Source organism: Agelaius tricolor, unplaced genomic scaffold, assembly GCF_023055355.1.
Source record: "Agelaius tricolor isolate 1412-34295 unplaced genomic scaffold, bAgeTri1.0.p SCAF_34, whole genome shotgun sequence".
In the NCBI taxonomy this organism is placed as follows: domain Eukaryota; kingdom Metazoa; phylum Chordata; class Aves; order Passeriformes; family Icteridae; genus Agelaius; species Agelaius tricolor.
Genome location: NW_027269294.1, coordinates 1,280,645 through 1,296,106, shown reverse-complemented (window position 1 = coordinate 1,296,106; position 15,462 = coordinate 1,280,645). Strand labels below are relative to the sequence as shown.

General features: G+C 41.7%; 1 protein-coding gene across 1 annotated transcript in view; it reads right to left on the bottom strand.

Moving 5' to 3' along the window:
- The window catches only part of NAA15 (N-alpha-acetyltransferase 15, NatA auxiliary subunit), a 36,836-nt gene that overhangs the window by 20,692 nt on the left and 682 nt on the right, over positions 1-15,462 (bottom strand). Inside the window, exons 2-4 of the mRNA XM_071452500.1 lie at positions 2,036-2,120; positions 1,120-1,224; positions 311-468 (exon numbers count right to left, since the gene is read on the bottom strand). Of these exons, the coding sequence (XP_071308601.1) occupies positions 311-468; positions 1,120-1,224; positions 2,036-2,120 (348 nt within the window). The remainder of the gene's footprint in view (positions 1-310; positions 469-1,119; positions 1,225-2,035; positions 2,121-15,462) is intronic.

Below are 15,462 nucleotides of genomic sequence, written 5' to 3'. Positions count from 1 at the left end.
GGAATCCTTTCAAGAAAAGAACAAGATTGGAGATTGTCTACACCTGGGTTATACAGCACCAAAAACAAAACCTCAGTAAAGTAAACAATTCTGCACTGAGCTGAAAATGCATAATTTAATTTGCCATTACATCTTTGTATTTTATAGAAATTGCTCAGTAGCACATGTGCTTTTACTTCCATGAAGTGAAAGAGTGGCAGACAGTTTTAACCCTCTGGAGCTGACTATTTTTTCCTCAAGTGTCATTAATCAGTGTGCCCCCTGTGCTGCAGTTCCCCAGCTGCTCATGAAACGCAGTATGCATACTCACCCTGTACCCTTCAAGATCCCTCATTTGAATCTGCAGCAGAGAAAGGTCTCTCAGGATTTGAAGATTGTCTTTGTCCCATTTCAGTGCATTTCTATAGCATTTGATAGCTTCATCATATTTCTTGTCTGACCTCTGAAGAAGGCCATAGACATGCCAACCTGGAAAACTCTATTAAGGCTTCCTCTGAATTTGAGCAGGGACAAATGAGCTCCAACATGGCAGTGACAGAACAGCTGGCAACAAGCTCTCAAGCTGTTTTACAAATGGGCAGGAACAGTACAACTCCTTTTGTCAGGACTTTGCCAGTTATATGTATACAATCTGTATAATATGCTACTAGCATGTAAAGGTTACTTTTCACACACTGGGGGAAGAAATAAAGTAACAGGATCTCTGAAAACACTCTTAGGCTTACTCAAACACAACTTTAGACACCTGAAGTGCTGATATTTCCTGAACTCTACGTGTATGAGCATTCTTTTAACAATGTAATGGCAGCCACTCATGCTTCCAAAGCACATCACATGCTTAAATGCCCACCATGGGTTTACAGTTGCAGATTAATGATAAAAAACACACACTTCATGCCAGAATAATATGTAAGCTAACTGGGAGTGTAAAACTGTGACTGCAAAGCATTTGCCCTTTGGATAGCTTAGACAAAAAAATTAGTGGAAATTGAAAACCCTGAACTTCCAGTTTGAAGTTTAAACTGGTTTGTATTGCTATTCTATGAATCAAGCATATGCAGAAATGAAGCTTTTCAATTTTTCAACTCATCATCAAAAGCCCTGTTTCAAAAAGGATACAGACATGACTCTTGAGGTCATTCCTCAAGCCTCTGCGCACAAGTTCATAAGCTTCCTCCTTCTTCCCTAGACAGTTCAGGGTTAGTCCTTTCATTGCCAAGGTTTCTAACAAGGAAAGAAAGAAAGAAAAAGATTATTTAATTTTTTATTCATTTCATGGGTTTTAAGCTCCATATAGCAACCCTAAACATAGTATAAATGCAAATTTAGATTCAGTTCTCACTACCAAGATTTCATTCTTTTCTCACACAGAAAATTCTACTGTCAAATTATTCACTTAAGTATATCATACACAGCAATAAACCTTTTATATTACTTCCATGAAAAGATGAAGTAATGCTATATTTTAAACCTGTCTGTTCTACAAGCTTTGGGAGATGTTTTTATTCACAACTCTGATATTTCTACACATCCACCCATACCAAAGTAGTTGCAAAAAACCTACAAAGCATTTCTGAACAGTGCAAAGAGACTTTCACTAAGTAGCAAGAGCTGACTAAAAATACAGTGAAGGAATAAATACCTTTTTCTTTTTTTAAAGTACGACTATTCCTTCAGAAAAGTAGCAGCCCGCAGCTGACAGAACACTGAACAATATTCAGCCTCTTCCTTTTGTTTTTCACTTTTATGTGAGTGAATATCCATTTCCCACGATAAGTGATTTTATTAATGCGTACTTGTATTAGGAAACTTGCTCCGTGAATCTTAGACTTGAATGATAAAGAATGGGAAGCTCTGACTACTGGTAAGACCAGTCTTTAAAATGACAAATCTTACCAACACTAAGTGCTTAATACACGTTTCTGGATGCTCTAACTGCTTTATGGGCAAAAACTTAACAGTGAAGGGTTAAAAAACTAAAATAATTACTGTAAAGTACAGTGAAAAAGAGAGCACATGCCATTTGAACACTTACCTCCATGTTCTGCAAACTTGGGATTGGAAAGGATCTGCTTACAGAACTTCAGCCCATTTCTATACTGCTTATGTTCATAACACCTCTGTTGAAAAACAAAATAAGTTTTTTCAAAAAATTTATAGAGTGGAAGTGTTGATGCATGCCTGAAATGAAGCATCAGTACAGCTACAGATGTTAGAAAATGTACTAATATTTTAATGAATCCTGTTCATTGAGCTTCCTGTGTTTAAAAATTCTTTCCATTGACAGGAAAAAAAAAAAGGTGTTAGCAACACCATGAGTTAAAATGTACAAGTGGAGACATATTATCATACAGCAGATTCACAAGTGAGACACCACAGGAAGCTCAAGTGCCTGAAGAGATTCAACTCTCCCTTAGCACAAAAGCAAACCTTAAGTTTGAACACTGATAAGCACTGAACCCACTTTGGCCAATTACCCTGAACAGAAACCCACGAGACAACCTCCAACAAGCACACAGGCTGGAAAGACAGAAACCATTGGAACTCGGCTTAAACTACCTCTGAAAGCAAGCTCTAGGGATGAGCTTGATTACAACATGTATCTCACACCCCCCAACTCTCAAAACTAGTGCACAGTAACAATATCTTGCCATACTGGGAATTGAAACATTCCTCTACTGTTTTCTTAGTCCAACTGTTTTGTCTGAGCCTCACTGCTTATGCAAGGTGACCACAATGCACTGCAGAACACAGCACGACCTTTTAAAACCACTTTTAGTGTTTTATTTATGTAAATATACTTCTTGTGCTCATATTTAAATATAAGGCAGAAGAAGTAACATTACAAACACCAATTCATATACTTTAGGTCACTTCAGCAAATGCTTGGAACCTCTTACATTGAATTTTTTTTAATGAAATAAACATTTAAGAGCCCAGGAGTACACACTGACTGAGCACCAGCCCAAATCCTATTAATCCTGTTATTAATTACAAAGTCATTCCTAACAGGATCTCCCTGACTCTGGTTGATCCGTTCTGGTAGCAGGGTGGTGGGCAGGGCTGTAAAAATCGGGTACAGCTCAGTTTTCAGGTCCTTCTAAATAAGTTGTTGCTCAGGATTCCATCTTTCCTCACACTGCTCCAAAGTAATTATCCAAGGGCATTCATAAGCACATATGGACACCATGTGTCCTCAAACCACTCTCAACACAATTATTTAGGAAAGGCAGACCCAAGAGGTCTTCCCTTCAATCAGACAGTTCTAAAAATAAAACTGTAAAAAGTTACATGAATGTTAGGGGAAATGCTTAAAAAAGAAAATGGCATATTTACAACTTCTGTGTTTTATGCTGCTCTTCATAATGAAAGATGATGTCTAGTGTCTAGTTTTCCCTTGGAAATACCCACAATAAATTTCAAAGGTATAAAAAGTGGCAGAACACTAAGCACATGCATTACTTTCTAGTATTAAAGCCATACAGGTGAAGTACTATGACTGCAGACCAAGATGCATCACTAACCACCTGTCTGGCTCCCCCGACACTGTCACCCTTTGGAGAAAGGGAATTGCTCACAAGGAAACAGAAGGAGCAGAAGAGCCCAGAGAGAGCAAGCAAGATGCACTCAAAGAGGAACAGAGATGGTTTGAACTCGAGCAGACCTTCAAAGGCCACCTAGTTCCACCCACCCCCAGGGGCAGAAACACCCCACACCACGCTGTTCAAAGCCCCATCCAACCCTGGCTGTGAACACTGCCCAAAGACAACTCCCTCTGTTCGCCAAGGACAGCACAAGCCAGCACTGCAAAGGAACATTGTAAGGGTTAGGGAAGAGGAAATCTGTACAGGCAACTTCATTTTTTTCCTATTAAACTTGACTGGGTGTTACTTACACCTTCCAGTCATTATCAGCTTTCAAGCAGCTGGCTGAGTCACTATAATCAGCCAACTAGTCAGAGCTGACAGACTTTTTCTTTTTTTTTTTTTTTTAATTGAAACCATCAGTCATAAATGTTGGAGGCAGGCCTCCTCCCTGAAAAGCAGAGCGGCCAGGTGCCCCCACCCAGGCAGCTGTGCAAAGCAGCAGAACCTGTCACAGAAGGGGAGCAGCCACGGGAGCTGCAGAACGGGCCTGCACTGACACAGGCAGATGGGGCACGCCGGGTTTCTGCACGCTGGCCCTGAGCACGGCTTGCTCAGATGCTGCCTGTGAACGTGGCAGCTCATCGCCAAATGGTTCCACTTCATCTATTCTAACAACCAGGCTCTCACCTTGAGGTTTAGGCAAAGTCACATGGGATATATGCTAAAGACTGGAAATATTTGCACATGAAATTTTCTAGGGTGATACAGAGCTTATAATGCAAGGTAGTTTGGAACAGAGCAAAGTCGCTGAGAATTGTAACAAATTCTTCCTTTAGGCTTCATGGAGCAAAGATTTACAAGTTTATATCCACTTGCATCTCATAACCCAGAAACTACCTGGATAGGCCAACAAATGATCAGGAAACAATCTGGATATACTTTTATCTCCAGAATATAGCTCTGTACATAGACAGAGCTGTGTATAGTCCCCAGTGAAGCATCAAAGGTCTCCTTTGACAAGTCAGTTCTAGATCAAGACAAGTTGGAATGGTTTCCTGTATACAATTTCACCAAGTTTTCTTGTTAATACTTTCAAGGTTATTTCATTCTGTTAATGCCAACACTTGAAACTGTGGCTTTTTATGAGTTTCCTTATTCTGTGTATGTGTTCTATGAGCATACTGTATGTTTTGACAATGGAAGGAAGGGAACAAATGAAACTGAGGTCACATTTAGCTCTCCAAAAAAGAAGAGACTGTTTCCTCATAGTGGGCCCAACAGCAAATGGAGATTCCCCTGCCTCAAGCTGTGCACATACTTAACTCATCCTCCAGAGAGATCATGGACCTGCAAGCTTAAATTAAGCTGGGAATGAGACACAAGGAAGACAGGATAGAAGCATTTGCAACCATGGCTGTTACAAACATCAGTGAACCTATAGTTTCAAGGAACAGACAATTCAAACAAAAATCTTTTAACAAAAAGGAGACAGAAAATATACACACAGCCTGGGAAAGAAGATCCTTAAGCAAGTAAGTAGTTTCTGAGTGAGAGAGGAAAAAAGAACAAGCAAATAAATTAAAAAAAAAAAAAAAGAAAACATCACAGAAGTAGGAATGGTGACATGTCAAGTGTTCTTGGGACATGAAGATAGAGGCTTCCTGGAAACAGGAATTTTATCCATCTGGGTAGCTTGCTTCCTCCCAGATGAATAGCTTGTAGCAGTGATTCCCAGAGCTGCAGCCCTTGCTTCAGGACAGATGTTCTGCAGAAGTGACACATTTCTCTGCTCCAGAGATGGCTGGAAGAGCACAGCTGCCTGCACTAGGCTCAATTCCTGCACATATAAACTTGAAAGCCAACAGGGAGAGCGTGCTTGTGATGCCTGACAGACAAGGGCTGCAGCTACAGCCTGTGACATCATGCCATGAGAAAAGATAAAAGCTAAACTTGAAAAGAGTAAGGGTAAGAAGGCTAATGCTTCAGAAGAACAGAACCTGACTCTACATCAGTGCTCAATCTATTACACATTTCCTGCCCTTCAAAGCTTTTCGTTTAGCAAGTTACCAGATCTTTTAAGACATCTGACAAACTTTTGTATACATGCTGTGGCCAGAATTAAAACCTATTCTAAACACACCAAGATGCTTTTTATATCCCTTACCTAATTTTCTATCTTTATAGGAAGGAAATAACAGCTGCTTTAATACAACTGCACAAAGAATTACTAAGATGAGGCAGGCAAAGTCTGATTCCTTCAAAATCATGCAAGACTACAGGAGGTAAGTGACAATTTGCATTTCCATTGCTTCCCCCAGCACCACGTATTTATTCCATGGATCAGAATGCACAGCCATTACTAGACAGACTGCCATGGAAATTGCAAGAAAAAGATGGCCCATATTCTCTAGAATTCCAAGTCTGAGGTGGAAGGAGGGCTTGTATTCTGATGTTCCCTAAACTGCATGAAGGCACCTGTGCAGACTCAGTCTCTGGCCAGCAGGTGCCTTACACACACACACGGCTCACTGTGTCAAATGTGAATAAATTTCTCCCCAATCCTCCTTTGGGGGCTGCCATGAGGAAAGGTGAACAGACTCCTACTATTTACAGCTTATCCACATCGAGTCACACAGCTCATGGCTGCATGGAGTTTGTTCCCTCCTTGCCCCAGTTTTCCACTTTTGAATCTTCTCCCATCTACTCTCTAAACTTTGCTGCCAAACCCACAGGCAGTGAACACTGACATGGATTCCTGAACAAGGTAACCACAAGGTTGTTATACAAGGGCCATGCTACTGATTACAGCAACACTCAGAGGTGCTTACAACAGCAGAAATGACTTGCATCCAAACTTAATTCAGCACTGTTTTCTTTATATACCATATAAGCAAATACACTGTCACCAGAGCATTTCAGAGACTTTATGTTTTTGAAATTTACACAACTAGGCTCTGTAACTGTTTGCTACTGTGTTAGGTTAACACAACCTGGCTTTTAGTGGTGGCAGAGGAAGCCACAGAGCCTACTTCTGAAAAAAAAAAACAAACCCAAAAAACTTGTCCTATGCCCAGCAGCAGAGCCAATTCCTAAAGGCTCTGATGACTGAATACCAATTCTCCCTTGAGCTGGAGGAAAGGAAAAGGTGAAAACACATGAAGATAACAACATGGTGACACGAAGGTTGGTGCAAAAGAGGGATGGGCAGGGGGAGGTGCTCTGGACATCAGAGCTGAGATTCTTCTGCAAGCCACGATGAGGACTGGAATAGAACACATCGTTTCCCTGTAATTCATTAATTGCATGGGGGGATGCAGAACTCACTGGCAGCCTGTGCAGAAAAGGTGCCTGCACTGGAGCATGCAGATGCTGAAAAGCTGGGGTCTGCTGAGAGGTCTGAACAGAGAGAAAGGAAAGAAGGGCTGGAGGAGAGAAAAGGTATTCTAAAGGTTTTACTTCTCATTATACTCTTTTAGGTCTGTTAACAGATATTTTGTTTATTTATACCTTTGTAAGTTTTATGACTGTTTTGCCCTTAAAATGCTTCTTCCCAATCCTTACCTCAGCTCATGACCTCTTTTAAATTGTTCTTTCCCCCTCCTCTGCTCAACTGTACCAGAGGAGAATGAGTGAATGATTTTTTGTGGGTGCACTGGCATTTGGCCAGCATCAAACCCACAACAGCTACCTATGAGCAAGCAGTGTATTGTACCTCCCAAGCAATTCTTCCCTCTCAAACTGGACATTTTAATGGTCAAACACATGTGCTCCCAACCAAAACTAAAGGATATTAGTCAAGTGAAGCATTCTGACAAGCAGATATGTCCCTCAGGGGACATAGCACAGAGCAGACTGAACTCTGCCATTGTATACATGAAATATTTTGCACATATTCACACCCAGGAGTGCAAATCCTTTTATCACAAAGCAGTCTTCACATCCTCCAAACATTTGAAGACTAAGGTAAATTATTTAATAGCCATCCAGACTTAAACGTGCTATTTATAAGAACTTTTATAAAAACTACACTGCAGACTGGAGTGTGTTGTATGTTCAGTAACACCAAGAGTTAAGATCAGCTCACAGCTCTAGCTCAGCACAACACCAGGTGTTACCATGAGCCTGATTAGAAGCTTCACAGTGAATCTACAGTGGCACCAAGCACCACTCAAGCTACACAAAGAATCACCTCAATCATAATATAAAGTAGAAAACTCCCTTTCAAGCAGGGACACTCGAGACTCAATGCACAGGTACAACCTAACTGATTCAAGAGTGTTTTAAAACTCATTTGCAGCAGTGAAAGAAAACAAAAAACCCTCACAGGAGTCTACCCAGCCTGGATTTTGCAGCTGATTAAACAGGTGAGAAGCAGACCCAGAAGTGTTTCATGAGCAAGATGAAGACAGTCACACAAGGCCAACATAAAGGAGAAACCACCTTTGTCATCTCACCTGCAAGCAAGCAAGACGAGAGGTTTTTCCTCAAGAGTAATTATCAAAGACAAGAAGGTACCATCTATTCTCCAAGCTCACAAGTGGGAGCACTGGGGCATTATTGACTGCTTTCTTTTTATTCTTACTTGAATCAGCACAAGAAAGAGCAGTGTGAGAATTAAATCAATATAGCAGAACCAGGTGGGTGGAATGGGATCACATTACCAATTGTTATGCCCTTTGAAATCGAACAGAAACCAAAAATAGTGTGTAATTTCCATTAAAGAGACAGGATTTTAGAAAAAACAGCATAAAGAACTTATAACTGTTTTCTAAGACTCCGTGTTTTACCAGGTCACACTTTTTACTCCAACCTAACACAGCACATCTGCAATTTAACAGAAGTAAAACGAATGTAAACTACCTAATGCCCCAATACTTCAAAACAATCAACCCAAACCAACCAACCAAAAAGCCCCACCAAAACCCCCACAGGAAATCTCTTCTCACCGAGAAATAATGCTGCAGAAGAAGCATCCTAATTTAGTCAGTGCTGTGACAGACCAGCTGAAGAACATGATCTCCTTGAGATTAAACCCCAGAAGACATCAAAGCTGCAAACTGAACTTCCCTGGAGTTGACTGTACTCAGCCCCTCTCCTTCAGCAAGTGACACAGCCAGTGTCACCACCAGTGGAAGCACATTGCAGACTATTCCCCATCATGTACAAGAGTTACCAGCACAGCTGATCTACACATGGGCACAGGTGAACATCTTACCTGCAAGGCCCCAGGAAGAAGTACAACGAAGCAGGAGCTGCTCAAACAAAGCAACTCACAGATTTGGCACTGCTGTCCTCTTCCCCAGGGTTCTGAGGCTTGAGCTGATCCCTGATGGAAGAAGAGTTGGACTAGACGACCTTCAAAGGCCTCTTCCAACCAAATTACTGGTCCCCCAATTATTCTATGATTGCACAACAAAGCCTTCCAACTACAGCAGTGTGCTCTCAGGGGACCCGACAGTTTCTCCCAGTGGCAGTCATGGATGTACACTTGGGGCATCCCATGGCAACGCTGGCAACTACGATGCTGTGAGATCTCTGGCAGCAGGCAGCACTGGAATCCCTGGCCTTGGAACTACCCAAGGTGTGCATATCCTGCACTGTAGGTGCACATCTGCCACTCTGATTCCATCTATTTCTTCCAGCACGGTCCAGAGACAGCACTTAGCAGACAGTAAACCCAGGTGCTGGGCAGCTCAAGGCTGTTTTCCAGCACAATTCCTCTCTACAGGTAGACGAGACCAGGTCAAGTCACTGAAGTGCACTAATTCAAGCCAAATGCAGTCAAGAAGATGCTGAAGCATTAGGAGCTACTACTCACCATGAATTAGCGGGTTCTTTGAGCAGTAACCATATCAAACAGCTCAGCAGCTCCAGGCCAAAGATACTCCACACCGATTCAATTTCATGACAAACACGAGATACATAAACCCAAGGACTGAGGAAACCACACAAATCTTGCAGCCGTGTTAACGCTGAAAAGCTCTGGAGCAAACTGGCATCGTTTTCTGCTGTCAAATCGAAACAAACTATCCTCTTTCACTGCTCTGAAGTGTTAATTAATTGAACTGTTCAGTGTAACAAACAGCTTCAACAATTGCCTGGTTCAAGGGATTAATAAATCCTCCTCTGCACAGCATGCTTTACCTTTTGTAAGTCACTGATATATTCCTAACTAGCAGTGCTTGGTAGCATACAACGAGAGGAATAGAAAAAGTTGAAATTCAAATTAGTTAGGAAGAATCTAAGAAATATGTGTACCTTTTCATTTAATACTAAGGCAGAAAAAAACCCTATGCTATGTCTATGCTTGTGAATTGGTCTTATTCCTTTATTTCAGAAAATTCAGCTGGAAACAGGAGCTGATAAATAGATAACTACAGTTCTTCTAGAAGACTAGACATCCTCACTGAAGACAGACTTGCTGAAAAAATCCATTATTCAAAATCAGTTCTGTTGGCCTGTACTTGCTTACATTAATCTCTTCCTGGGGAGAAGGACCATGAATTTGGCCCTGTCAACTAAAGTACACTGATTTCTGTTCACAACCCTGGAGCCCCCACATTCAGGTTTCATCCCTGAACTCATCAAGAAACTGACTGGGCCTCACAAGAGATCCAGGATGCATAGGACACATTTGGTTTTTAATGATCATCTGAAACAACAAAGCGTACCAATTCCAATTCCAAGATGTGGCATAAAAATGTCTCAAGGAGCCTCGGCTGTTCTGGACCGAGACCTGAGCTGCAGTATCCATGTATATCGCAAAAGAATCCAAGATACCAAATGATCCAAGATGGCAAGGCTACCAGCATTTCCTACCCATGTATTACACCTAGAGTACTCCTCACCCTTAGCACTGAGATATGCAAGATGAGGTCTGGCAGCACTGAGCATTGAGAAATAGTTAAATGGGTCTATTAAGATAAGAAAGCAAACCTTGCAACGTTAAAGAACAACCTAACTTGATTCTGTGCTATCACAAAAGCCAACAGAAACCCCTGCAGCAAGTCCCACTGACCTCACTTTTAAGGGTGGCAGTGAATAATTGTTAATTTTCCCTAAATCCCCTATCAGCAAAATCAGAAAATGCATAATTCCGTACGCCCGCTCCGGCTGCACTGACACAGTGCTGTGGCAGACAAGAGATTCAAACCTGAGACATCCAGATAAAGTCCAGTCAACAAAATCTCATTACCAAAACCTTTCAAAAACAGTAATCAACACAGCTGCAGCAAATTCTAAGCAAAATAAAGGGTAGTAGCATATAAATAATTAACTCCCTTGCCCCAGCTGAAACCACTTTGGGTTCGATTAAGAGTATCTATAGCCTTAACAATGTAAGACTGGCTATAATCTTACAACTGACAATGCTTTTGTTAATGAGTCTTTTATTTTCACCAGCAAAACAGATAAAATTATGCTGCTCCTTGGAAATTTACAGCAGTGGATCATGTTTCTACAATTTCTGACAGCTCCAGTGACAAAAAATGGCCTAATTTCATGAACGGGCTTTAGTAACATGCATTGCTCAAGTGAATCCTCCATGGCATCCTAAAGTCTCAAACAGTAATTAATTTCTTGAGCAGCTCTGAGAAATAGTTCTGAAAAATAAGATCAGTGATTCTCCTTAAAGCAGCAAGCCTATGCTGTACTTCCATTCCAGTGTTTCTGCCATGACACCATTTCTCTTCCTACTGCTACTGACCAAGCAGGGTATTCCTCTTGGCAAGGAAAAATGAAGTAATTGACATCTCAACAGACAAGCTACTGGAAGAGCCATGTTAGTAATTCCATATCTCAACAGAAAGACAATATATGATAAAATTCCAGTGGTGTGCATACTTGATTACTGAACAGCCATGCAAATGCAGCAATGATTGCAAACAAACTAATTTACTTGGTTACTGATAAAAGTGAAATTCTGGAAATCAAGTCTTAAATCTTGAATTAAGATGACTTAAGAAGAGATTTCCAAGTCTTGTCACCTCAGCAATCTTAAAATCAGCACCTGAATTGCTATGACAGAAGCAATTTTCAAAGGATTCATGCTGATGCAAGTGTTAGTAAAGAAGAAGCACTGGTCTGTCTAGTTTCAAAGTGCAGGGACAGGGAGTAGATTCTGGAATGAAGAAACAGGAAGGTGGCCCAGCACGAGGGCCTTGGCATCTTTACAGCAGAGGCACGGAAGAGAGGTTGTTCAACAGGCTTTTTATCACCAGGAAGTCCCTACATCACTTGGTAGAGCACCTGTCAAAGCCAGCATGGAAAGGAGGCCCACCAGCTCAGAGTCAGTGCCCCGAACCACTGCAGTGTGAAGGTACAAATGACCAGTGAAGAGCAAACTGTGTCCCTGTCCCACAGCAGACACTCTGCTCACTGCACTGCAGCAGCACATGCCTTCTGGCCATGCCCATCGAGCCTGCACTGCCCCTAGGGAAAGGACAGAGAGGCAAGAGGAACAGCTTCCACATGGCAGAATGGCCATGGCTGATCCCCAGTCCTGAACAGGGAAACTGATCCTCACACAATGCAACACACGCCAGCTCAGAGCAGCACGGCATCTCCTGCCTTAGTCCATGGCTTCGAGGGCACCAAACAGAGCTGTGAGCCAGAGGGACTGTTTGAACCAGGGCTGCACACACTCACACAGCTCAACTGCCTGTTTCCAACATAAAACACAACCTTGTTTCACTTCTGAAGTACCTGCACTTTTCTCCTCTTTGCTCACTAAAAGCTAAGCTCACTATGCAGGGTGAAAAATACTCACACCACCTTAGCCTGCCACAACTCCAAGAACTTCATCCTGATCTTTCAAGAGACTGAAAAAACTCTTCTACAAAATAGATGGCACCCAGCTCTATACTATCTATATAACAGCTCTATATTTAATTTTTCTTCAACACCTTTTCAGTAAATATATATAACTTTTGCGTCCAAAGAAAACTTAATTGAGTATTATCTTTGGGATTTGTGAAAAGAACTGAACATCATTGATTAACTCTACCTGACCAGACAAAGCGGATGAATAATTTGGCAAAATTCCAGGAAGGGCTAAGGAATGTTCATCAGTGCTATTTAATTAAAAATCAGTCAATCTTACATCCTACAACTACTAGTTCTACAGTTGATGCTAAGGGGCATGGGGGGAGAAGGAAATGGAATACATCTCTTTTTCCATTACTTCATAGTGCATCCAGCCTTCTGTGCACCAAAACGCCAACTTAACCATTACTGTGCTCTCTCTGCTATTCTACCCTTTCCCCTGCCTCCACCTGAATTATTCTCCAGTAATTCCTGGACTGGCTAGAAATTATGTGTGTTCAAAAGAACCATAAAGACTCAATTGTTTTAGATGTTCAAATGTTGAGATCCACTTTTGCTCTAAATTCCTCAGAATCTCTGAGCAATAGAACATCTACTTGTAGACAAACCAGCAAATAGTTAAAACTATAAAAACTATATGAGCTAGACACTTTTTTTTAAATGAAAGTGCAGGTTTAAGGAGAACAGTGATTGCTAATCCTGTGGGTGTTTTTTTTTATTCAAGCTAATTATGCAGATCTCTTTCCTGCTGTACTACAGGAACTCTGAATTGTAAAATGTCTTTCAAATGGAAAAACGTTTCTATTAGAAACTCCACATGCCAGTAAAGTGACTAGAAGAGGTTAGTCTAGTTACAGTGTGTTGAACACGCAGAGACAAAGCGTACACACTTCTGAACTCAGAATTTGTCAGGGAAGTGGAAATGCTGGCTTGTGAGCAAACCCATACACATGAGAAAGGTACTGACCATGCAAGATGCTCGCTACTGAACCAACCAAACTCTAAAAGCTAACTATTGCCCTTTGCTATGCAAAGCTGGCCAGGTTGGTAACATTTGTGTTACAGGTATATATCTTAAAAAAAAAGGGGCCTCAGGAATTGAAAACACACGCAAAACAGATTGAAAAACACTCCAACTTTATGTTTCACTTGCAAAAATACAAGGCACTTATCCACTTAGCTCCTGAGTTTATTATCTCCACGAAATTCAGAATGGGAAAGGGTTTATACTTGCATTAACAGCCTGTGTACCAGCAATCACCTATCTGTAAGGTATTGCATCCTGTCAGTAACACTTGGGCCAGTGCCCAAAGCACCTGCTGAAGAACCTCACGCAGGCATGCTGAGCAGGACACACGGCCTGTAGGGGCCAGGAGGCAGCACGGCTTTACCCTTCCTGGCAGGGGGCTCAGAGCTGCACAGGCAGCTCCTCCTGCTGCTGCCCACCTTCCCACGGAACACTGCAAGGTGAGGCAGAAATACAAGTGCTACAGTCTCCAGAAAAGATGTGCAGAACGAGGAGAGGCTGCAGGATGACCGACGTGTGAAGGGAAGAGTGAAGGCACAGAAGAGAAGTAATTTTTGTTATGGCCTGCACTTAGGACTTCCTAAAAGATGTCTCACTAATTCAAGTCAAACACAAAACTAAAACATCCGTAGTAGGACATACAAGTAGTTCATCAGCAAAACTCTCAGTGTGATGAAAACCAGCTTTGAGCCTCTTCTATTCACCATGTGTTATGAAGATACCACATCACAAGGCAGCCTTAAATAGCAGACTACACATCTGTCTCCCAGGCTCATCCCTGTGAGACACAGGAAAAGATCACAATGGCACAACAGCTTTAACCTATCCAGATACCTCAAACTCCACGATTTTCCTTCAAGATCTGCAGTTAAAAAAAAAGGGCACAGAAACCTGCTTGCACTGGGGCACACCTTTTCTGGTCTGAATCAAGTTATGAATGCCAGGCTGCTGAGCCAGCACTTTCTCCAAAGACACTCTTTTTCCTTATTTGTTCCTGCCCTCCACACATATCCTCAGAGACATCCAAGCAAAGGGAAAAATTAAAGAAAAAAAAAAAAGGGAAGGAACAAAAAACCAACCAAACCCGCTCAGATATAAAGAGGGAGAAGCTCCTTGATTCAGTGTACCCTGTAATCACACAAACCATCCTCAATGCAAAGGAGGATGGATCACTGAGCCAGCCCATAACACATGAAAAACTACACACTCGGTACAAGGTCATACCAACTCGAAAGCACGACTGAATCTTTTCAAAGATTTATAGCTCATATTTACTTCTTCACCCTAACAGAAACTGCATGTCTCATGGCCACACGCCTGTGCACAGGGCTTTCTAGCTCTACATGCTCAGTTTCCACAAAATATTTTGGAAACAGAAGTGACAGAAGACTGTACACATCCCTCCCACTTAAGTGGCAGAAGTTTACAGAACCTTAAGAATGCTGTTCCTCCAACAGGACAACAGTACTCATCTTACTTCTGATCTTGGGAATGACTCAAAATAGTAGTCTAAGTCCTTCTGAAAGACAACATGAGATTTTTAGACAAAACTGACTTCTTCTGAGAGAAAACAGCTTGATCTAGATACGGAATCTCATAAATAAATCCACCGAAGCCGCTCACTAACAAACTTAAGACACTTCCAATTCAACCCCAGTCCTTAGAAAGATAATGTCCCAGCAACACCGCATGAAAGCTGAAACAAGTTCCTTAAGATGTAGCTGAATTGGGCCCACTTTGCTGGTATTAGGACTGTAGACAATCTTAACCTCATTCTGAAAACCAGGCTTCTTGCCTAAATTACACTAAATGTTGTCTCAGCCATATGCCAGCCGCTACCCAGCAAAATCGATTGACAAATTTCCATAGGAGTTGGCTGCTAATTAAACTTCAAGAAGACTTGAAAACCTTCATCATTCTCCACTTCCTCCTCCGAAAGCCATCTTCTCACCGACCAACAAACCTGGTTATCACCTACAGCAAAACAGTGAGTTATAAAAGAAAAAACACTAAAAAATAAAGCGA